Source organism: Hypomesus transpacificus, chromosome 13 (genome assembly GCF_021917145.1).
Source record: "Hypomesus transpacificus isolate Combined female chromosome 13, fHypTra1, whole genome shotgun sequence".
NCBI classification, from domain to species: domain Eukaryota; kingdom Metazoa; phylum Chordata; class Actinopteri; order Osmeriformes; family Osmeridae; genus Hypomesus; species Hypomesus transpacificus.
Genome location: NC_061072.1, coordinates 9,263,492 through 9,288,455, shown reverse-complemented (window position 1 = coordinate 9,288,455; position 24,964 = coordinate 9,263,492). Strand labels below are relative to the sequence as shown.

Here is a 24,964-nt window from a genome sequence, read left to right as displayed (position 1 = left end):
ATTTTGAAAGTCTAATGTGAGTTCAAGTATGATACCCAAAATGAGAACAGGCTGTACAAAAATGTATTTCCGGTTTAACGAAGAAGTTTTATGGTATTATTTAATTAGGAATACTTACATTGACTACATGTGTATTTATGAATCAACATATTTTGTGAAGAGGACTCGTGACTGTTGCGGAAAAATACAATATTTTGCCTATGATTTTATCATGCGACGTGTGCGTGGTGACATCACATCGAAACAGATCCCGCCCTCGAACCACCAGTGAGTCCTGTTGCTGTCAAGAGTTCCACCAAAGCGTTAATGCTGAATTGCATTTGAAGAACAAGAATAAAACACCATGCAGACCAGTCAGGTGAGTTTTTTTCGTAGATTACTCATGAATAGTTTTCATTAAACACTGTCTCATTATCAACGCAGACATGTTGGGGGAAATTCGTGTCTCTTGCCAACTCGAGCCACCACTGAGTCTGCTGTGTGGCAGAGTTGTACGTCATTCAAAATCCATAGCCCGGAAGACGAGTGTCCTGTGTGAATGATAAGATCAGTCTCCTAACTAACTAGCAAGTGCTAATGCAATTAAGAGCCCTATAATTGTAACTACACACAGTACTGAACGATGTAGGATCTCTGAGCAAGATCCCTGAAGACCAGCCACATAAATCAGTTATGCAGCAACAACAACACCTAACTCTAGCTAGTATGCTAGCTCTAACTAATCATTACTACTGTATGTTTGTATGCTAGTAGCTACCAATGTGTACAATATGCATTAAGTGTGTTGATCAATAAGTTAACAGTGCTGATCAATTAGTTAACAGTGCTGAGTCGTTTAAATTGTAAATTAAATGTAATGAAATATTGGGCAAGAATTCTTCTTATGCTTATAATCAAGAAAACGGGACGACGTAGCTAGTATAATTAGTTTCCTTGGAAAAAGATTTCTTGAGCTGATTTAGCCAAGTAGGATGGAATTCAAGGAATGGTGTTTTTGTTTTCACCTCTTTAATTAGGACGTTTTCAAAAGGTTTCTGTTGTCAAATCAGAGAAAGCAACAGTTTACCAACACTACTCAAATTCACATTGCCAATTAACAATAATTCAACATTTGGCCTGGATATCAGAAGTCGGTTTATAGTTATGCTTTGATGCTCTATAGGTGCTATATAGGGTTAGCGCTAAACTAGACCATCCAATTATCCTGGGGTTAGTTTAAGACAGCAGATTCAAATTCGGTTATTGAAAATGGAGTAAAAAATATTCGAAAGAGGAGGATACATTACCACAGGTTGTAGTGTTAGGCTCTCTGAGTGTAAGACACTGCAGTGCCTTATAAAAAGCTTTCCATTAACGTGTAGTCATGTTGCAAAGATGCGTGTTTGTTATTATTCCTGAAACAGCTGCTACCACCATATTGTAAGGCCTTATCGATAGTTCCAAGTCTGTTTTACCCAAAACTGTCAGTGAAAATCTGAGTCCCTAGTGATATTTCTCTTAATAACTGTTTAGAGAAGCTTGACATTTGCGTTGAGATATGTGTTTTAAGACTGCCCTCATCCGAATCTGCTGACCCAACCTTGGAATAAGCCTGTGACATGAACAATTGTAGCATTTCCCCTTAGACTGAATGATGCAGGCCTGCACAGATCCTATTGAGTGGTTCCCTTAGGCCTTGGCATCAACACGCTTATGAATTGTCCTTACTAGTCTGTTAAACTCTATAGGATATAGCCATTAGTGTCTCCATAGACCCCTAGCTGTTCTGGTGCTGAATCAACATCACTTTCCCTGCATATTCCACTGGTTTACAGTTTAAATGACCGGAATCCTTCAATATCCTTCATTAGGAAAGCCAACTGTTCTTTAACACGGGTGTGTGAACTGCCACCTGCATGTTTGTATGTGTATGCCTACATCAGCTGACATCTAACTTGTACAAAAAACTATGGAACCCTTTCCACCGGGAAGTCTATTAATAGGGGTTCTGTCTCTTTTGGAATGCCCGAATTGAGATTTAAAAAAAATCATTATTTTTGGAGTAAGGACACAATATTCTAAATGTGCTCAAACTCAGAGCAATATAGACTATATCCACTTACAGACAAACAGATTCACCAGACAGTTTGACAGTTGAAGGAGGATAGGCTATTACCTCTAGGTTGGGTTGTGTGGTTTAGTATTCCTCTCTAGTACTTAATCTACTGCGTATTGTTGAGCTTCCTAAAGGTATAGCTAAGCTTATACAGACTTTTAGCTGGATGGGAAACAAATCTCCATGGTAACCTGAATGCGGAGGCTAATTTGTGGTAGCGCTTGCTGTGTTTCTGAATAGAGAGGGAAAGACTATTTAAAGAAGAGCACTCTGAGCAGAGCCTACTGGGTACCACCCTTGTAATTTTCTTATTTCATTTAGTCTAAAATAAGTATGACTTTCTAACCAAAGGTTCTACGGGAAAAGTACCCTTCCATTTTAGTACAGGAATGGTATCAGCTATACTTTGTCGCAATAATCTGTCAAATACAGAACTACTGTACGTTTGTCGGCTCATAGTGTGGTGACTTTGTGGAACCATTTAAAATGTTTTTATGGTGTTCATTTCAACCGTCTGTACGCTAACGTATAGCGTGACCAGTTTGTTGTTGAGCAATAGCTTGCTTAGGGTGATGTTAATAGCATTGTTTTGCCTATAAGCAGAGCTTGGCAACCAAAATGTTCTCTGTAAGCATGTACCACTGTCAGCTTAACTAACTACATCATTAATTTTGTCCTCTCTCACACAGCACAGACTTATTATTGACTTTGTTTATGGTCTCCAAGGACCCTTCGTTTGATTCAGCCTAACTAGCAGAAGTGTCAATCAGTGCTTCTTATTCCATCCATTCTTCTCAAGCATGGAGTGAAAAAGCTTCCTAGCTCTCTCACTAGTAATGACTATACACCTTCTCTTCAGGCATCTCAACAGGCATCTATTTGATGTCCAATAAATGGAGCAAGTGGCACAAAGAAGAACGTCAAAGACATAGTTATTGCAGGCTTCATGAATGGAGCTCATTCCATGGAAATGGGCTTTTAATATGTCATAGAGATATTTCTTGCTTTAATGCTGTTACAATGGCCAGTTCCATCACTTCACATGGCCCAATGCCTGTTGAGCGTGGGCAGGTTGACGTGGAGACAGGACAGGCCTGCGGTCTCATTGTGTTTCATGTTCTGTCATGCAGGGCAGCAGTACAGTAAGCTTAGTGACTTCTCGAATTGCTACTTTTTTTTTTTTTTTTTTTACAGACCATGCAAGCGGCGCGATGCCCAACCGACGAGCTGTCGCTCACCAACTGTGCCGTTGTGAGCGAGAAGGGACCACCGTTTGAACCGTGAGTGCGCTCTGAAGTGTGTGTGTGTGTGTGTGCATGGGCACGTGTGGATGTGTCCACGTTCTATGTGGGCCTTACATCACATCCCCGTGGAGTTCAAAGGTTATTGTGATCCCTGTGGATCACTGGGGCTGGGTCTCAACCAACAGTCCCAGAAGCCCCCAGGGCCGGCCCTCTCCGAAGCCCTCTCCTGCGTCACATGACCCAGGCTGTCCTCAGCTCTGGCTAGGATGCAATTGTCCCTCTGGAGGAGTGGCACTCGTATGAAACGCTGTCAACACAGCTCTGTCACATGGCAAAGGAACCACTCGATAACCCAGGCTTTAAAGGGTGTGTGTGCGTGTTATGTTTTGTGACATCTGGAGATTAGCTGCAGGTAGAAGTGTCGTTTTTTATGGTTTGTTGGCTCCAGAGTGTGACATCGTACTGTGACAGGAGATTGTAACTTTGTCTGGCCTAGTTTCCTGTCTTTCTCTGGGGGTGAAGGACTGTCACTCGTCAGAGCTTAATCTGTCAGACAAACACCCACACAAACTATTCCGTCTTTTATCCTCGTTTTCTATATTTTCTGTTGCTCTGTCTATTTATAACACCTCACCATGCATCCCATTAACAAACTGAAATGAAGTGTCTAATTGCCTATTCCCCACATGTTTTTAATTATGAAATTTGTAAGAGATCTTTTGAATCATTCTGTTTTTCTTATTCTCAGACATGTGACCGTGAGAACCATGCCTACCCACAAGTATGTGTTCACAGTGAAGACCCACCAGAGTGTGGAACCTGGGACCATAGCCTTCAGCCTCCCCCAGGTACAGTACCAGCCTCCTGGGACCATAGCCTTCAGCCTCCCCCAGGTACAGTACCAGCCTCCTGGGACCATAGCCTTCAGCCTCCCCCAGGTACAGTACCAGCCTCCTGGGACCATAGCCTTCAGCCTCCCCCAGGTACAGTACCAGCCTCCTGGGACCATAGCCTTCAGCCTCCCCCAGGTACAGTACCAGCCTCCTGGGACCATAGCCTTCAGCCTCCCCCAGGTACAGTACCAGCCTCCTGGGACCGGCCAGGGTGGCCAGCCAGGGTACCTCAAGAGGCACCACTGTGTTCATGTACTTTCCCTTCAGCGAGCCTAACCAAGAGTTCACATAATGACAATAGTTTGCTTTGTTTACACCCTGCAGCTAATGATACCGTATAGAAGATGTTTTTAACTTGCACCTGACTCTAAACTGAGATAAGGAAGGATGTCCCTAGTTTTTAGTTGAAATATATGCTATAGTTTCATATTTATAGACAGTGGTAACCATGTATAACCATTGTAATCCACACACTAAGTTGGTATCTTTTCTGAAACTGTTTGCTGCTTAGCTTAACTGTAACTGTAAGCCCTTCTGGTTTGTCAATTCAACGTTCCTGCAAAGTGCTGCAGTATAGTATTTTACCATTAACATTGTCTTGGTCTCTTCCTGTTTTTAAGCTGTGACTTCTCGCTGTACTCAAAACTGTCTTGTTTCACTGGCACCTTGCATGCACCTTCTCTTCTCTCTGTTGTTTCCATGTCTTTCACTGCTTTTGACCTTTGACCTTGCTTGTCTCTGCCTGCTCTGCCTCTCGTCTGTAAACTTGGCAGCCGCCGCGGCCCACAGGTACTACTGTAACCTCCTCACCACGGTCTTATTCCACAACGTGCCAAAAGCACCATCATAGGAAGCTGAGCCAGGACTAACACTTGAAAGTGTTTTTAGGATCTCTTTACATGGGACGATGTTATTGGTCATTCTTAAGACGTGTTGTGAAATAAGATCAGTCTACAGAGGAAGGTTCTGTCACTGTCTTGTTGGGTTCCCCCAGTTGTGAACAGAACAGTGTTGATTCTGAATTTAGGTATGATGTGTTGTGTCTTAGATTACTCTGTAATCTGTTTTTCTGTTGAAACCATTTTCTCTCTGTACTTGGTTGCTGGGTAACTAGAGGTCCCATGAATAGCCCCTGCTTAACCATTGCCTTTGAATCATAGCACAACTCAATACATAGATAATGTGGGATTGTGTTTAACAAAGCTGTATTCACTTTACAGAGGAAATGGGCCGGGCTCTCCCTTGGTCAGAATGTAGAAGGTAAGATTGAAGTTCTACAAAGCACCAGCCTTGAAAACATCTAAGGGTTCTGATTTTCTTTCAAATCAAGCAGTCTTTCTGCACAAAATTGGCTTTTATTGTTATCAGTGAAGCTCAGATGGGGAGCCTCTGAATGTCTCGAACATGAAATAGAAGTCTATAGCAGCCTTCCTCTATCCTCAGGGACTGGCCTGCATGTTTTAGATGTTTCCTCTTCCAACACCCCTGATTCAAATGAATGGGTTGTTATTCTTTTTTTTGCCACCAGAAGATGGGATCTATAATTTGTGTGTATGTGTGTGTGTGTGGGCCTGGGGCCACCTCTCGTCCATCATGTAGACTGGCCATGCTCCTCAAATGGAGCTGGACCAGCTTTCTCTCTTAAGTCCCTGGCAGGGCATAGTCATGGATCCCTGTGTCAAATATGACCAGCAGAACAAACACATCGAGCCACCTTCCTTAGGTCTGTGTCTTTTCATGACAGAAACTGACTTCTGTCAGAGAGAGACGCCCCCGTTTCCCTGTAGCACAAAACAGATGTCTTTATGTCCCCTTATCAAAGGACCTGTGTTTGTCATCTTTAGTTGAAAAGCAAGTCGACTCCATCACGGCCTTCATCTTCTTGCTGTCAATTCACTGGAAGTTCATGAGGAAGTTACCATTGATGCCCCAGACCCAAAATGGCCCCCGGTAGACTGGATAATTGGCTAATTTACATAATGGTGTCTGGAACACCAAACGCAGTGTTTCTCATATATTGATTTATTTGTGGCGGCCCGCCACAATGAAAAATTGACCGCCAATTTGACTGTTTTAACATGGCAAAAAAAAAAAAAAAAAAGAAGTTGATTTGTACGCAGCACATCGATTCGCTCAGACCCTTCTTGCCCAGCTCGCGCTCTCTCGTGAATAGCCCCCTCCCTCAAATGTTTTGGGCTAGAATTTATAATACATCTAGAAAGTACAACAGAAGATCAAATGTGTATAATTACCAAAGCACTGTTCCCACATCTTTGTCCTTTTCCCCTGCAGTCACCAACTACAAATTTGACAAGTCCAAGCAGTGCGTAGGGACTATGACGGTGGAGATCGACTTCCTGCAGAAGAAGAACGTGGACAGCAACCCCTACGACTCAGACAAGATGGCTGCCGAGTTCATTCAGCATTTCAATAGCCAGGCGTTCACTACTGGCCAGCAGGTACCAGGGTGGGCAGTCACAGAGAGGAGGAGGAAGGAGCTTGGGGACTAATTCATGGTTTGGTCATTTCACATTGTCAAACTGACCTTTTCTGTGCATCTGTGTGTGTCTCTCTCTCTCTCTGTTTTCCATCTCAGCTGGTGTTTAGTTTCTGTGACAAGCTGTTTGGTTTAGTTATTAAAGACATCGAGGCCATGGACACCAGCATCCTCAAAGGAGAGCAGTCCTCTAGCAAGAAGCAGAAGGTACCAGACCAGATAACTGCTTCTTCAACCTAGGACTGCCATTCATCTGGTTGCATACAACTTTAATTCAATATCCCTGATTCTTTGTTGATAAGGGGTACAATTAGCCAGTAGTTAGCTTTTAGTTTTAGTTCATTAAAAACGAATTACCTTTCACAGGTTCCTTCTCTTATCATCATGACTGTTCTTTTTTGCAGATTGAGATTGGTCTGTTGCTGGGCAACAGTCAGGTGATGTTTGAGAAATCCGAGAGCTCATCTCTTACCCTGGTTGGTGAGTTCCACATACATCCCCTTCATGCTGCACACACACACACACACACACACACACACACACACACACACACACACACACACACACACACGTGATTTGGCAGACATGGGTGTAATGAACCATAGCCAATGTGTTCACAATTCACAGCAAAGTGGGATAAATTGTTTCTTGATTCTTGCTGGTTACCTACTAGAACCACAAGAGGGCAGTATACACAAGCTTACGTTTCACCTCCCCTCTGGTTTGACTGGAACATAGTAGTACATAAGTCAAAAATGAAGTGAACATGTTTATATACATTTTTGCTCAGCATTTCATCATATTCCACTCCTAATTTTCCCTGTATCCCCGTGTGTCCCTGTATCCCCATGTGTCCCTGTATCCACATGTGTCCCTGTATCCCCGTGTGTCCCTGTGTCCCCCTGTTTCCACGTGTGTCCCTGTATCCCCGTGTGTCCCTGTATCCCCGTGTGTCCCTGTATCCCCGTGTGTCCCTGTATCCCCGTGTGTCCCTGTATCCCCGTGTGTCCCTGTGTCCCCGTGTGTCCCTGTATCCCCGTGTGTCCTGCAGGGAAGGCCAAGACGAGAGAGTCTCGCCAGTCCATCATCAACCCAGACTGGAACTTTGAGAGGATGGGCATAGGTGGTCTGGACAAGGAGTTCTCCGACATCTTCCGTCGCGCCTTCGCCTCCCGAGTCTTCCCTCCTGATATAGTGGAGCAGATGGGTCAGCTCTCCTTCTTTCTCTTTCTTTCTCTCTCATTCTCTCTCTCTCATTCTCTCTCTCTTGCATTCTATTTCTCTCTCATTCCCTCTCTCATTCCCTCTCTCATTCCCTCTCTCATTCCCTCTCTCATTCCCTATCTCTTTCTCTTCCTTTCTCATGCTCTCTAACTCTTTCTCATTCCCTCTCATCCCCTCTCTCCTGCCTCTCCTTTGGGATCTCTCCTTCTTTATCTGCTACTCTGAAACCCTTCTTTTATCAGACTCGTTCGTTCTTTTTCTCTGACCCCCTCTCTGAATCTCTTCATATCTTCATATCTTCATATCTTCCCCCTCTTTCAAACTAATCTTTCCTACTTTCCTCCTCTCTGTCTTTTTATAGCTCGTGTTGTGAGTTCTTCTCCTACCACATCCCCCTCTAACCGCCTCTCAAGGCCTGTGGAACTGTGTTCCAGCATGCTTTGGGTTTGCAGGACTGGCCCGTCCACTCGTGGTGGAGGGGGAGATGAGGGCAGCGTGCCAAAACAAATCACTCAATCAGTCTGTGGAACACCACGGAACGAACAAGAGTCCCTGTGTCCAAATGGCATTAAAACCAAGACCAACACTAAGGCGCTGAATTGAAACCTTTCAGGGACAAAAAACTCCAATGGTAGCATAATTGCTGGTATCAGGCTCCTGGTCTATCAGAGTGGTAGTGTCATGCCGTGGTCCTGGGAGTTATGACGTAGGACTCCCCCAGCTGAACGACCCTCACAAACACTCAGAAATAGTCGTTTGACACGTCTCAGATTACGCTCCCGATTCCCTTTTCCCAAAGGACAGCTTATAGACAAACCAGTCAGGTGTTGACGCTCCCAGACAAACCAGTCAGGTGTTGACGCTCCCAGACAAACCAGTCAGGTGTTGACGCTCCCAGACAAACCAGTCAGGTGTTGACGCTCACAGACAAACCAGTCAGGTGTTGACGCTCACAGACAAACCAGTCAGGTGTTGACGCTCACAGACAAACCAGTCAGGTGTTGACGCTCACAGACAAACCAGTCAGGTGTTGACGCTCCCAGACAAACCAGTCAGGTGTTGACACTCCCAGACAAACCAGTCAGGTGTTGACGCTCACAGACAAACCAGTCAGGTGTTGACGCTCCCAAACAAACCAGTCAGGTGTTGACGCTCCCAAACAAACCAGTCAGGTGTTGACGCTCCCAGACAAACCAGTCAGGTGTTGACGCTCACAGACAAACCAGTCAGGTGTTGACGCTCCCAGACAAACCAGTCAGGTGTTGACGCTCCCAGACAAACCAGTCAGGTGTTGACGCTCACAGACAAACCAGTCAGGTGTTGACGCTCACAGACAAACCAGTCAGGTGTTGACGCTCCCAAACAAACCAGTCAGGTGTTGACGCTCCCAAACAAACCAGTCAGGTGTTGACGCTCCCAGACAAACCAGTCAGGTGTTGACGCTCACAGACAAACCAGTCAGGTGTTGACGCTCCCAGACAAACCAGTCAGGTGTTGACGCTCCCAGACAAACCAGTCAGGTGTTGACGCTCACAGACAAACCAGTCAGGTGTTGACGCTCCCAGACAAACCAGTCAGGTGTTGACGCTCACAGACAAACCAGTCAGGTGTTGACGCTCACAGACAAACCAGTCAGGTGTTGACGCTCCCAGACAAACCAGTCAGGTGTTGACGCTCACAGACAAACCAGTCAGGTGTTGACACTCCCAGACAAACCAGTCAGGTGTTGACGCTCACAGACAAACCAGTCAGGTGTTGACGCTCCCAGACAAACCAGTCAGGTGTTGATGGTCCCAGACAAACCAGTCAGGTGTTGACGCTCACAGACAAACCAGTCAGGTGTTGATGGTCCCAGACAAACCAGTCAGGTGTTGACGCTCACAGACAAACCAGTCAGGTGTTGACGCTCACAGACAAACCAGTCAGGTGTTGACGCTCACAGACAAACCAGTCAGGTGTTGACGCTCACAGACAAACCAGTCAGGTGTTGACGCTCCCAGACAAACCAGTCAGGTGTTGACGCTCACAGACAAACCAGTCAGGTGTTGACGCTCCCAGACAAACCAGTCAGGTGTTGATGGTCCCAGACAAACCAGTCAGGTGTTGACGCTCCCAGACAAACCAGTCAGGTGTTGATGGTCCCAGACAAACCAGTCAGGTGTTGACGCTCACAGACAAAGGACCTCATGTCGGCGACTCCCGCACACACACACACGTCCGGGCACACACACACACATCCGCGCGCACACACACACGTCCGGGCACACACACACACACATCCGCGCGCACACACACACGTCCGGGCTGAGGCTGGTGGCGTCCAGCCTGTGAGGTGACCTTTAGGTGGGCTGCAGGGTGCAGGACTGTGTCCCTGGCTGTGACCAGCTGGCTGGTATAATGAGATGGCGAGCCCTGATAGAGGGGAGGGAAAGGTGAGGGTGTAATTGGCCAGAGTGGGGGGGGAGCGGCGGCGATGACAGACGCAGAGGGGAGGAGAGTGGGGGTGGGTGTTATTGTACCTATCTTCATCTGGGAATGTCAGTGGGAGACTTTCCTTCTTTGGATCAGTGTGTTTGGGATTGGAAGGTGTGTGTGTGTGCTTTCTCCCTCATCAGCTCTTCCTATGTGTTCTCTACCAGACAGCCTGTAAGGGTCTGGTGGGACCCCGTGGTCCTCTGTCCTCCCCAGCATGAGGCCTTACCTGGAGCCCCTCAGGCCGGGGTCAGACGCCCCACAATCCCAGGTCCAAATGGCAGCTCTGATGCTTATCTGGGGCCTCAATAAGTCTGGACTAAATGTCATGAAGCAGGTGCAATAAGCCATGAGGGTCATGCTGTCTGGTCTTCAGTCTAGACCCCAGATTCCTCTTCATATCCAGACTCCACCTTCACATAGCGCTTAGTTACTGGTGACAGTATACTACTGATCTAAACGCAAATCCTCAAGTTGGCTGTTGAGATTTAATATCTTCATGCATCTTTTGTTTCTTTTGAATAATTTACTTATTCTATTTTGCTATTTAACGCTGATAGCCTTTCTCTGTCGTGACGGTGATGGAGCTGAACTGCCTGTGTTCTCTGTGTGGTGTTCCAGGGTGTAAGCATGTGAAGGGCATCCTGCTCTTCGGACCCCCTGGATGTGGGAAGACCCTGATGGCTCGGCAGATTGGGAAGATGCTCAACGCCCGAGAGCCCAAGATCGTCAACGGCCCCGAGATCCTCAACAAGTACGTGGGCGAGTCGGAGGCCAACATCAGGAAGCTGTTCGCTGACGCAGAGGAGGAGCAGAAGAGGGTGAGAGGGGACGCGCCACACACACACAAACACACTACCATACACACACACACACACACACACACTACCATACAGACACACACACACACTACCATACAGACACACACACACACTACCATAAAGACACACACACACACTACCATACAGACACACACACACACACTACCATACAGACACACACACACACACTACCATACAGACACACACACACACTACCATACAGACACACACACACACACTACCATACAGACACACACACACACACTACCATACAGACACACACACACACACACTACCATACAGACACACACACACACACACTACCATACAGACACACACACACACACACTACCATACAGACACACACACACACACTACCATACAGACACACACACACACTATCATACAGACACACACACACACACACTACCATACAGACACACACACACACACTACCATACAGACACACACACACACACACTACCATACAGACACACACACACACACACTACCATACAGACACACACACACACACACACTACCATACAGACACACACACACACACTACCATACAGACACACACACACACTACCATACAGACACACACACACACACTACCATACAGACACACACACACACACTACCATACAGACACACACACACACACACTACCATACAGACACACACACACACTACCATACAGACACACACACACACTGCCATACAGACACACACACACTACCATACAGACACACACACACACACACTACCATACAGACACACACACACACTACCATACAGACACACACACACACACACTACCATACAGACACACACACACACACTACCATACAGACACACACACACACTACCATACAGACACACACACACACACACTACCATACAGACACACAAACACACTACCATACAGACACACACACACACACACTACCATACAGACACACACACACACTACCATACAGACACACACACACACACTACCATACAGACACACACACACACACACTACCATACAGACACACACACACACACACACTACCATACAGACACACACACAACCATACAGACACACACACAACCATACAGACACACACACAACCATACAGACACACACACACACACAACCATATAGACACACACACAACCATACATAGGCGCACACACTCAGCCATGCACACAGACACACACACAGCCATGCACACACACACACACCCGGTCTCTCTCAGTTGTCTGTGCTGGCACAACTAAGTACATATTAGATATATTAGTCCACCAATTCTGTCCACACATTCCCAAATGGAGCCAACGTGTTGCCCAAGACACAAAACACAGATAAGCATCACACATGAATCCCAGCAGAGAAGCTCATTTCTCCACTGGAGGATTGATTTGCCCTTTAGTAGACATATTTCTAATAACTGTGGTAAAGTTCCCTGGGTTCCCACTAGCGACGGGGTAGAGGTTAGGGGGGGGGGGGGGGGGGGGGGGGGGGGGGGGGGGGGGGGGGGGGGGGGGGGGGGGGGAGAGAGGGGGGGCTTGTGTATTGAGCTCCCGTAGCGGTGTGACAGTGACGGCCTCACTCCTCACCAGCTAATGAGGGGCTGGGTTATCTCTGACCCCCCCCCTTGTCCCCGTCAACCTCCCGCCCCCTGCCCTCCACCCCGCTCCCCTCTGAACCAGCACCAGCTCAGCCCCACACCTGCTTTAAATGCTACGTCTGGAGCCGGACAGAGCCAGAGATGCACTGATAACCCCCCAGCCTGCCCGCTCGCGCTCTCTCTCTCGCTCTTTCTCTCTCTTGCTCTTGCTCTTTCTCTCTCTCTCTCTCTCTCTCTCTCTCTCTCTCTCTCTCTCTCTCTCTCTCTCTCTTGCTCTTTCTCTCTCTATCTTTCTCTCTCTCTCTCTCTCTCTCTCTCTCTCTCTTTATCTCTCCCTCTCCCTCTCTCGGGGAGGGATGGCAGGCATTGTGACACCGCGTGCTTTAGTTTCTCCACAGTGTCCCCTGGTCATCGTTCCAGGTGAAAGGTTAGGGTTTACGATGGTTGCCCTGTAGGCCTACTATGAGCTGTCAGGCCCCCGTGTCCATGAGTCGGCGGCTTGGGGCATCTGCCTTTGTTTTTGTTTAGTTATCCTCTTGCCTTTTATTTATGTTTTGTAATATTCTTACACACACACATACACATGCTAACACGCTCTGCATGTATGTGTGACTGTGCCCCCCCCCTCCTCTCCAGCTGGGGGCCAACAGTGGGCTGCACATCATCATCTTCGATGAGATCGACGCCATCTGTAAGCAGCGTGGCAGCATGGCGGGCAGCACCGGCGTGCACGACACTGTGGTCAACCAGCTGCTGTCCAAGATAGACGGGGTGGAGCAGCTCAACAACATCCTGGTCATAGGTACACACACACACACACACACACACACACACACACACACTGTGGACAACCTGGCTTTGGTTATATACTGGAGCTTTTGCAACTGAAAGATCTGAGCTATGTTGCTATGTGCCTCTCTTTCTTCCTCTATCTTTCCATCTCTGTGTCTCCATCTGCTCATGTCTCTCAGGAATGACCAACAGGCCCGACCTGATCGACGAGGCCTTGTTGAGACCTGGCAGATTAGAAGTCAAGATGGAGATTGGTGAGAAACCATAGACAGGGGCACACTTCTTGTCAACACTACATTACCCACCCAAGGAACCCCGGTTCAGTTCAGAAGCTTTTCGAAGAGGAAGCTGTCATCCGACAGACACAGCATGGTGTCTGGTGAAACCTGCTGGATCATTAAGAGCCACAAGCCCTGTCCAGGAACAGCCAGTCCTGTGGTTGGGAGCCATGATGTTCAGGGTGTAACGGCTGGTCCTGTTCTCTCCGCCCAGGGCTGCCCGATGAGAAGGGCCGTGTCCAGATCCTCAACATCCACACGGCCAAGATGCGCCAGTTCAACCTGCTGGGCAGCGACGTGGACGTGAAGGAGCTCGCCGTCGAGACCAAGAACTTCAGCGGCGCCGAGCTGGAGGGGCTGGTCAGGGCCGCCCAGTCCTCCGCCATGAACAGACACATCAAGGTCAGAGGTGTCGGACAGATGTTCCGGAACTATCCGTAACAGGTGCATGCAGCTGCAGACTAGCGATGGAGAAAGGCCCTGTGTAGAATCCCGTAGGCAAAGTCGCTGTGCGTGTTCTCGATGTTGGAATGTTCCAGATGTTTTGACGTAGGCCTGTGTGATGGACACCTGACTGGAGGCTTGGCTGGGGCCTGTAAGGCAGCGTGAGACATTGGGCTCTGGCAAGACACATTGTGTTAGATGTTTATTAAAAGTCTGAGCCCTTTTGTCACACTCTGCGTGTGTGTGTGCACACTCGCAAGTGTTTTATCAGGTGTGCAGAGTGGAACACACGCAGGCTCTGGGCACACACACACAGATAAAGTGAAGTGCTCGTCTGTTAAGTGTTGTGCCCCGCCCACACACACTCGCGCACCATATTGGAGGGTGCTGAAATGTGACGGACAAGGCCTCGCACAGATGTAATGGCTGGATCGCCCTCTCTCCCTCTCTCTCTCTCTCTCTCTCACCCTCCTCTCATCACTCGTCCTCGCCCTCCCTCTCTCCTTCTGTCCTTCTCTCCTCTCATCACTCCTCTCTCTCTCTCCCTGCCTCTCTGTCTGTCTGACTGACCTTTCGGCTCTGTGAACACATTGTCTCACAACAGATGTAGCAATCTGGTCCTGTATGGATGAGGTGCACAGCACCCAGTATCGGACCTGTTTGTCACAGAGTTTATTTCTAGAATTTCAAATTTCTCTGCCTCGGAAAATAAACTCCTGTCCATGGCACTCTGTGCCTTATGTCAATATGTCTTCTTATATAAGTGTGTGTGCGTGCGCGTGCGTGTGCGTGTGCGTGCGTGTGTGTGTGTGTGTGTGTGCACAGGCCAGTGCCACGGTTGAGGTGGACTTGGAGAAGGCTGAGAAGCTTCAGGTTCACAGACATGACTTCCTGGCCTCCCTCATCACTGACATCAAACCTGTAAGTTACGGCCTCCTTCCCAACTTCTCCCCTACCTACAGTGGTCAGTCACTGAAGGCCCAGTGCAGGGATAACTCCAGTAGATCTAAAGAGACGCACTCTCTCTCTCCTTCCCAGGCGTTTGGCACCAACTCGGAGGACTACATCAGCTACATCATGAATGGCATCATTAAGTGGGGTGAGCCCGTGTCCCAGGTGATGGAGGACGGAGAGCTGCTGGTGCAGCAGACCAAGAACAGCGACCGCACGCCCCTGGTGTCAGTGCTGCTGGAGGGTAGGACACACACACACACAGCTACAGGCCCACACACACACACACACAGCTACAGGCCCACACACACACACACACACACACAGCTACAGGCCCACACACACACACACACACACACACACACAGAGGGAGCAGTAAAGCTGATGATCAGACGTGTTCTCCCAGGTCCTCCTAACAGCGGGAAGACAGCCCTGGCTGCCAAGATCTCGGAGGACTCCCAGTTCCCCTTCATCAAGATCTGCTCTCCAGACAAGATGATCGGACACTCCGAGATAGCCAAGTGCCAGGCCATTAAGAAGGCGTGTGGATATTCGTAGACACACACACACACACACACACACACACACACACATAGATACAGACAGATAACCTAACATCTCCTGACCCCAGTTTCCCCTGCTCCTGACAGATATTCGATGATGCCTACAAGTCCCAGCTGAGCTGTGTGGTGGTGGACGATATTGAGCGCTTGTTAGGTGAGACCCTCCAGTAACACCTGTATGCTGGAGAAGGCTTCAGGGCACAGACTCCATACGGGACCATTCAGTGTGGCCTGAATGCTCTCAGAGCCAGGAGTGAGTGTAAAGCTTGTGCTTGTCCTCGTTCTCAGACTACGTCCCCATTGGCCCACGCTTCTCCAACCTGGTCCTGCAAGCCCTGCTGGTGCTCCTCAAGAAGACCCCTCCCAAGGTACCGCAGCGCCGTGCGTGCGTGTGTGTGATGCTTGCCGGGGCAGATAGAGGGCAGCAGATCTAGACAATGCCCTCAGTTCAGCCTGATGGGAGGTCGTGGAAATCCCTGCTTGTTGGGAGAGCAAAGGGAGATCTGGGGCTGGAACGACGTCGGCCTACTCAAGTGGTACTGGCATGGCCTCCTCCGTGAGCGTTGGGACCGCGTGAGCGTCGAATCCACCTGTGTGTGCGTGCCAACGCCTGCTTGCTTTGGGATGGTGGAGGTCTGTGTGCGCCCTTATGTGGTCTCGGCCCATAGCGTCGGCCCGGTCTGCGCGTTTGGTTCTGTGTGTGAATGAGAGTATAGACTATACGGCTGTGTGTGTATGGGTGTGTGAGATCATGTTTGGCCCTGCTCTGTTGTGCTGACTGAATGCTGCCTGCTCAGTTCCCCCAGGGTTGTGAAGGCTCACGCCCAGCAGGGTGCCCGGGCCGGAGGAAAGCTGGAGGGAGAGTAGGGGGGGGGCGGGGTAGGCTGGTGGGGGGGGGGGGGGGGGGGAAGCTGGAAGGAGATGGTGGAACTGGGGGGAGACAGGGAGGAGGCTGGGGGGGAGGGGGGAGAGTAGGGGGGAGATGGGAGACGGGGGTTGTGGAGGGAGGCGCGGGGGGGGTGGGGGGTGCGGGGGGGGGGGATGTGGAGGAGAAAGGGCCCTGTGAGAGAGCTGGGACCTGGCAGCACCACCGCCTGTGTGGCATCTCATCTGCATGCACCATCACACCCCCCCACACCATGGGGGGGCAGCCCGCCTCTAATCCCTCCCTCGTTCTCTCTCTCCGCTCTCTCTCTCCGCTCTCTCCCTCCACTGCTCCCTAGCTCCAGGCCCTGGTGGGGCCCTCTGTGAACAGACCACCTCCCTGCTCTCAGAAGACAGGTAGAGACGAGGAGAGAGGGGGCTGCTCTGAGGCCCCTGCTCTGAGGCCCCTGCTCCCGTGGCCCCTGCTCTGAGGCCCCTGCTCTGAGGCCCCTGCTCTGAGACCCTGCTCTGAGACCCTGCTCTGAGGCCCCTGCTCTGAGGCCCCTGCTCTAAGGCCCCTGCTCTGAGGCCCCTGCTCTAAGGCCCCTGCTCTGAGGCCCCTGCTCTAAGGCCCCTGCTCTGAGGCCCCTGCTCTGAGGCCCCTGCTCCCGTGGCCCCTGCTCTGAGGCCCCTGCTCTGAGGCCCCTGCTCTGAGACCCTGCTCTGAGACCCTGCTCTGAGGCCCCTGCTCTGAGGCCCCTGCTCTGAGGCCCCTGCTCTGTCTTCTCCTGGTCCTGCTGGTCATGGCTCTCATGGCTCCCACATACAGCTAGACTGGATCATGAAAATGCTTACTTGTTACGGTTCGATCTGTAGCACAACAAGCTTAACTTGTTTCGGGATGGCCTTTACGTAGTTTCAAGCCCTAACATCAGTGTGTGTGTGTGTGTGTGTGTATGTGTGTGTGTGTGTGTGTGTGTGTGTGTGTGTGTGTGTGTGTGTGTGTGTGTGTGTGTGTGTGTGTGTGTGGTCCTAGGGTCGGAAGCTGTTGATCATCGGCACCACCAGCAGGAAGGATGTCCTTCAGGAGATGGAGATGCTGGACGCCTTCAGCACCACCATCCACATCCCCAACATCTCTAGAGGAGAGCAGCTGGTGGAAGCCCTGGAGGTACACTCTGTCTCTCTCTCTCTCCCTCTCTCCCTCTCTCTCTCTCTGTCTCTCTGTCTCTCTCTCTGTCTCTCTCTGTCTCTCTGTCTCTCTCTCTGTCTCTCTGTCTCTGTCTCTCTCTGTCTCTCTCTCTCTCTGTCTCTCTCTCTCTCCCTTTCTCCCACTCCCTCTCACACACACTCTTTCCTTCTGTCTCTCTCTCCCTCTCTCTCACGCACAAACACACATCAAACACATCGCTAAAACGATATACTATATACTGTGTGCACACACGCTTCGTGCTCTCATATTAGTGGGCATCATGCCGTTTGTTCCCCAGTTGCTGGGCAGTTTCCAGGAGAATGAGCGGGCAGCCATTGCCAAGGAAGTGAAAGGCAAGAAGCTGTGGATCGGGATCAAGAAGCTGCTGATGCTCATAGAGATGGCTGTACAGGTGAGGCCCTGCCTCAGCTGTCCTACCTGCTGCTACCACACACCCACACACACACACACACTGCTGCTACCGCCCAGCCACACACACACACACACTACTGCTACCACACACACACCCACTGCTGCTACCCCCCCAGCCACCCACACAGTCCTCTCCACACACTGCTAGACCGCTCTGCCTTCAGTCACAACAAACCGCTGTGACTTGCTTTAATGAATACCAGTTCTGTCTCGAGATTGACTCGCATGGAGAGCTCAATCCTCATCACTGAAAGGAAGCCAGGCCGTAAACCACCAGAGCAGCCCTCATAAGGACCTGCTTAGTCTCCCACAGGGGGAGGTCCTCATGTTGTTCTCATAAACAACCTGTTTGCTACACAGCTGTTCAGACGCTGTCATGCTGATGTCAAGTTTTCCCTTTCCCTTGCCCCCCGGCCGACCCCTGCTGCTGCAGCGTGTCGGGGCTGCAGTGTCTCCGGGCTGCAGTGTCTCCGGGCTGCAGTGTCTCGGGGCTGCAGTGTCTCCGGGCTGCAGTGTCTCCGGGCTGCAGTGTCTCCGGGCTGCAGTGTGTCGGGGCTGCAGTGTGTCGGGGCTGCAGTGTCTCGGGGCTGCAGTGTCTCAGGGCTGCAGTGTCTCCGGGCTTCAGTGTCTCCGGGCTGCAGTGTGTCGGGGCTGCAGTGTGTCGGGGCTGCAGTGTCTCAGGGCTGCAGTGTCTCAGGGCTGCAGTGTGTCAGGGCTGCAGTGTCTCGGGGCTGCAGTGTGTCGGGGCTGCAGTGTCTCAGGGCTGCAGTGTGTCGGGGCTGCAGTGTCTCGGGGCTGCAGTGTCTCAGGGCTGCAGTGTCTCAGGGCTGCAGTGTCTCGGGGCTGCAGTGTCTCAGGGCTGCAGTGTCTCGGGGCTGCAGTGTCTCAGGGCTGCAGTGTCTCCGGGCTGCAGTGTCTCAGGGCTGCAGTGTCTCCGGGCTGCAGTGTCTCGGGGCTGCAGTGTCTCCGGGCTGCAGTGTCTCCGGGCTGCAGTGTCTCAGGGCTGCAGTGTCTCCGGGCTGCAGTGTGTCGGGGCTGCAGTGTCTCGGGGCTGCAGTGTCTCAGGGCTGCAGTGTCTCGGGGCTGCAGTGTCTCAGGGCTGCAGTGTCTCCGGGCTGCAGTGTCTCAGGGCTGCAGTGTCTCAGGGCTGCAGTGTCTCAGGGCTGCAGTGTCTCAGGGCTGCAGTGTCTCGGGGCTGCAGTGTGTTGTGGTTGTGTGTCTCTGTGCTGCTGGCTGCTGAGGCTGGCTGCTGAGGCTGGGTGCTGAGGCTGGGTGCTGAGGCTGGGTGCTGAGGCTGGCTGCTGAGGCTGGGTGCTGAGGCTGGGTGCTGAGGCTGGGTGCTGAGGCTGGGTGCTGAGGCTGGGTGCTGAGGCTGGGTGCTATGTAATTGCTGTGGTATGTACTAATGCAGCCATGTTGAGCACCCCCTCTCACACACACCACCACTCCACCCTATTACTCCACTCCATTCTATACATCAAGGATACGAGGTTAGCCTATTTTGATCAACTAGATCCACCCACTAAGGTCTTCCTAGACCAATCACAGGCATCCCTTGGGGCTCGTGCACCAATCACCCCCAGGCTGGCTGAGAGACCTGCAGCACCGCGTGAGGCTACACTACACAAGATGTTTCACAGAGAATACAGAGCACAAGCTGCAGCATCTGACAGTGTACGCCCTAGAGTAAGGTGGGTCAGGTGGCTGAGTGGTTAGAGAATCGGGCTAGTAATCAGAAGCTTGCCGGTTCGAGTGTCAACGTTGTGTCCTTGGCCAAGGCACTTCACCCAACTTGCCTCGGGGGAATGTCCCTGTACTTACTGTGAATTGCTCTGGATAACAGCGTCTGCTAAATGAATGTAAATTCATTACTTTTCATTACATGTAAGGTACTTGATGTAAACCTGTGTGTGTGTGTGTGTGTCTTTCAGATGAACCCCCAGTACAGGGTTACCAAGTTCCTGTCTCTACTGAAAGACGAGGGAGCGTGAGTAGAGCTGCCGCACACTCTGGTGTCACGCACACACACACACACACACACACACTCTGTAGCTTATCAACACTCTCTGTCGCAGGTTGGGCTCTGACAAGCTCCTCAGCTTCTAAGAGCGTCCCGTGTGCTGCGCGGCCCTGCAGACGCAGCCTGGCCTGGTAAGAGCCAGCTGGGATCTCTCCAGCTCTCAGGAAGCACGGCGCGCACTGGAGCTGTAGACGCCCGGCTTGCAGACAGATGGCTTCCCTCGTTCCAGACCATCCAGGCTCAGACTCGGTTCCTGTCTGCGCTCACCTCTTCTTGTCTGTCTTTTCCCTCAGTGGCTGGGGAGCGGATGCCCTGTAGCAGAGAGAGAGAGAGCGAAAGAAAGAAGGATATTCCATCTCTCGCTCTCTTCTTCTATCCATCCCCAAAGCGCTCCACGTTTCCTCTGGAGCGAGCGTTTCCGTAGCCGCTCCCTGGCCAGCCTCCTCTTCCTCCTCCTCCTCCTCCCCCTCCTCCTCCTCCTCAACACTATGTGGATGTGTGTGTAAATGATGTGAGAAGAACTAAGCACTGTATGTGGCCTCCTTGTATGATTGTAATGTCTTGTAATGGATCTGGGCGACTGCTAGCGCTCAGTAAGTTGTATTGAGGATGTATAGCAGCGTCAAGCCAAGTTCATTCACACTTTCCCAGGTGGATTCGAAAACGATGGAAATCTGTGCACGCGTGTATATGATGACCCGTTTGTGTGTGTTTATATATTGTTCACAGATTTATGATCATTCCAGGAGCCTTCCACCTCAACCTCTCATTACATGACTTAGTTCTTATCTTTTGTGTTTTATGATGATAAATTAATCATGTTGCTAATTAGGATGGATCTCGATTCTTAATAGTAATCAGTTGATTGACCAATTCTATTTTAGAAAGGGGGGGGGGGTGATGTTACTGTTGACTATTTTTGTACTGTATGGTTTCCTTTGAAGGATATCTGGATGTTTCTGTTGTGCCTTTTCCCACCTGATCTGTCCGAGGGCTGCAGGACAGTGTCTCACTGGGCACTGGGGCCATTTCCATGGCTCCTACCTTTACTCCTAGAGTTACCCCTGGGAAGAAGTGTCTCTGAGATTTGGGGCAGGGAGGTGGAGGCAGGTGCTGAGGCGAGCACGTGGTTACTGGAGAGATGGTCTGGTTTGGGGATGAGTCAAGATGAGGATGTGAACCCCTTCCAGTAGAACAGGCACATCATCCAGGCCAGCGGGTGTCTATGTCCTTGTAGCCCAGCATCCCCATCTTCCTCTGTGCCTGCATGCTGAGCACTGCCATTCCTATACAGTATGTGATATGTGCAAACCATCGCTCGCGTCAATGTACGGAACTGAGGCTGTACGTTATACCAGCTACCTTATTTAAACATGCCTTGCAGTGACTGTTTGTATCTCCAGATCCTTTTGTTCATAAGGTCCTGGATACTGTAGGGAACATTTCGTGTTGAATTGTGTCATTGCAATACAAATGGAAATGTTGTAAAAACAAGGAGTGGTTTCTGTTTGTACTTTGACGCCAATATTCCTGCTACGATTTACTAGATCACAACAGTGCATCCACCTACACTGAGAGGAGCTGTAATGCTCCGGACATGCCTAGCCATTTACCTCTCCATATGAGGAAGAATAGACACGTCCTGAAGACTGATGGCAGGCATGGCACGTTTCACAAAGTAAGCACCTTTTGAGCAGATTCAGACATTATAATGAGATTGGAAAGAGGATCATACTATTTATTATGCAAGGAGCATCATCTATCACAGCTTGGAACAGTAACTCCGCTTCAGTTCAGAAACCAGTTCAGTAGTGTTATGTGCAAGGTCTAGATCATACATGACGTATTAAGGAAAAGCTTTAAATAATTGGGTAACTGATGCTCAAAAATGGTAAAGATTCTCTAAAGTACCTCTGGCTAAAAAGCAAAAGCACGAGACAGTAGTTTCTTCTTCAAATATATAATCTTAGTTCAGTCATACAGATATATACATTGTATAATAAATAATATTTATAAAAACATAACATTTCAGATTATAAAATAAAAAGGGAATTATTAACTTTAAAACCTTTGTACAAAACTTTGGATATAGCGGGGAGGAAGGGAAGGAACTGAACACAAAGGGTCCAGGCAGGGGGGGCTTTTTAGAAGGTGACGCAGAGGCTAAGCTATGTCACAAGAGGAGAGGAGCCTATACACTACAGAGTAAGTTGTATTTTTGTTGTTAAATATAATTAATAGGAAACATGGAGGACTGTCAGGACATGTCGTGTGGAACCTTTCCGCTTGTCCCATGGTGAAGCTGGCTTGCCCCCCCCCCCTCCCCCCCTACACACACCTACAGCTGACAGCGATCACAAACAAACATTCAAATGTACACACATCAGCTCTTTCCATAAAGTGTGCACAGTAACATTCCTTATCTCGTGTCTTTGTGTCCTGTGAACAGACATACACACGTACTAGATTCACTCTGCGTTGCTTTTCCTTTCACCTCCTTCCTGACTACTGGGAAGATGAGGACAGGGAGAGGGAGGAGACTCTGGTCCCACGCTGCTTTCTCCCTCCGGTCTCCACATGCCGTCACATGTTCCTCTTCCCCCTTAATGGAGTTCAACTGATGAGACCTGGCGCTTTGCTTCGAAACGGGTTTCACAGTCCTAAGAAGAACTTACTGGTATGGATTTTTCAGGATGCTAACATAAATTCATCATCAAATAATCAACTCATTTATGGGTATACTCTTAAATCATGTCCAATAGTGACAGACTGATCCAATACAGTCAAATATGTTTGTCTCACACAAGCTGCTTATACTAGAAGCTTCTATCCATTGTTTGATTCGAATATAGGTTCCCTCTGGCATTTCCTTATAAGACTACCTACGATGCTGCCCAACAGTCTAATACGTCATAGCATGGGAAAGAACACAAATCAGGATATTTCAAAAAATGTTGACAGTCAGAATGCAAGGGACAAACTCTTCAGTCTTGAAACTGGCAGGCCTACACATTATGACAAAAGGAATTTGTTCTCATAAATAACACCCAATTACCTCCGTTTTTTTTTTTTTTCTTCTTCGAATAGCTGAATAGTGCATACATGTTAGTGGAACAAGTGCGTTTGTCAAGCGCACATGTCCCCTCGTGCATACCTCCAGTCCCAGCCCATTGCTAATATTTCAGAAATGTGGGGCTATAAAATCAGGCTCTCGCATATATCTTCCAGGCATCCCAGTCGACTGCTGCAGTTCAGTACAGTGTGCAGGCTTGGGGTTGCGAAAGAGAAGATTCCATCAACTCAGTAGATAAAAAAGACAGGGTTTCTTCCTGTCAGCTGACAGCCCTCTTAATGAGTTCAGTAGTCAGTGTGGTTGTTTCCTGGGCTGCCGTGTGTGTTCAGTATAGTGTTGACTACAGGTCCTTCTCAAAAAATTAGCATATTGTGATAAAGTTCATTATTTTCCATAATGTAATGATAAAAATTAAACTTTCATATATTTTAGATTCATTGCACACCAACTGAAATATTTCAGGTCTTTTATTGTTTTAATACTGATGATTTTGGCATACAGCTCATGAAAACCCCAAATTCCTATCTCAAAAAATTAGCATATTTCATCCGACCAATAAAAGAAGTGTTTTTAATACAAAAAAAGTCAACCTTCAAATAATTATGTTCAGTTATGCACTCAATACTTGGTCGGGAATCCTTTTGCAGAAATGACTGCTTCAATGCGGCGTGGCATGGAGGCAATCAGCCTGTGGCACTGCTGAGGTGTTATGGAGGCCCAGGATGCTTCGATAGCGGCCTTAAGCTCAGCCAGAGTGTTGGGTCTTGCGTCTCTCAACTTTCTCTTCACAATATCCCACAGATTCTCTATGGGGTTCAGGTCAGGAGAGTTGGCAGGCCAATTGAGCACAGTAATACCATGGTCAGTAAACCATTTACCAGTGGTTTTGGCACTGTGAGCAGGTGCCAGGTCGTGCTGAAAAAATGAAATCTTCATCTCCATAAAGCTTTTCAGCAGATGGAAGCATGAAGTGCTCCAAAATCTCCTGATAGCTAGCTGCATTGACCCTGCCCTTGATAAAACACAGTGGACCAACACCAGCAGCTGACATGGCACCCCAGACCATCACTGACTGTGGGTACTTGACACTGGACTTCAGGCATTTTGGCATTTCCTTCTCCCCAGTCTTCCTCCAGACTCTGGCACCTTGATTTCCGAATGATATGCAACATTTGCTTTCATCCGAAAAAAGTACTTTGGACCACTGAGCAACAGTCCAGTGCTGCTTCTCTGTAGCCCAGGTCAGGCGCTTCTGCCGCTGTTTCTGGTTCAAAAGTGGCTTGACCTGGGGAATGCGGCACCTGTAGCCCATTTCCTGCACACGCCTGTGCACGGTGGCTCTGGATGTTTCTACTCCAGACTCAGTCCACTGCTTCCGCAGGTCCCCCAAGGTCTGGAATCGGTCCTTCTCCACAATCTTCCTCAGGGTCCGGTCACCTCTTCTCGTTGTGCAGCGTTTTTGCCACACTTTTTCCTTCCCACAGACTTCC

General features: G+C 49.3%; 1 protein-coding gene across 2 annotated transcripts; it reads left to right on the top strand.

Moving 5' to 3' along the window:
• Nucleotides 1-241: 241 nt before the first annotated feature.
• LOC124475519 (vesicle-fusing ATPase-like) lies at nucleotides 242-21,890 on the top strand. 2 transcript variants are annotated; one of them, XM_047032207.1, is made up of 22 exons: nucleotides 242-358; nucleotides 3,290-3,375; nucleotides 4,088-4,187; nucleotides 5,453-5,492; nucleotides 6,525-6,691; nucleotides 6,829-6,936; nucleotides 7,134-7,209; nucleotides 7,781-7,936; nucleotides 11,047-11,246; nucleotides 13,502-13,667; nucleotides 13,837-13,911; nucleotides 14,150-14,337; nucleotides 15,205-15,300; nucleotides 15,418-15,574; nucleotides 15,737-15,870; nucleotides 15,981-16,047; nucleotides 16,182-16,261; nucleotides 17,794-17,928; nucleotides 18,248-18,361; nucleotides 20,313-20,368; nucleotides 20,457-20,532; nucleotides 20,695-21,890. In XM_047032207.1, the coding sequence occupies exons 1-21, from the start codon at nucleotides 344-346 to the stop codon at nucleotides 20,485-20,487; spliced, it is 2,247 nt and encodes a 748-aa protein (XP_046888163.1). In that variant the 5' UTR covers nucleotides 242-343; the 3' UTR covers nucleotides 20,488-20,532; nucleotides 20,695-21,890. The 2 variants fall into 2 exon arrangements, with proteins under 2 accessions (XP_046888163.1, XP_046888162.1); XM_047032206.1 differs by having other exon boundaries at nucleotides 20,457-21,890.
• The last annotated feature ends 3,074 nt before the right edge of the window (nucleotides 21,891-24,964 follow it).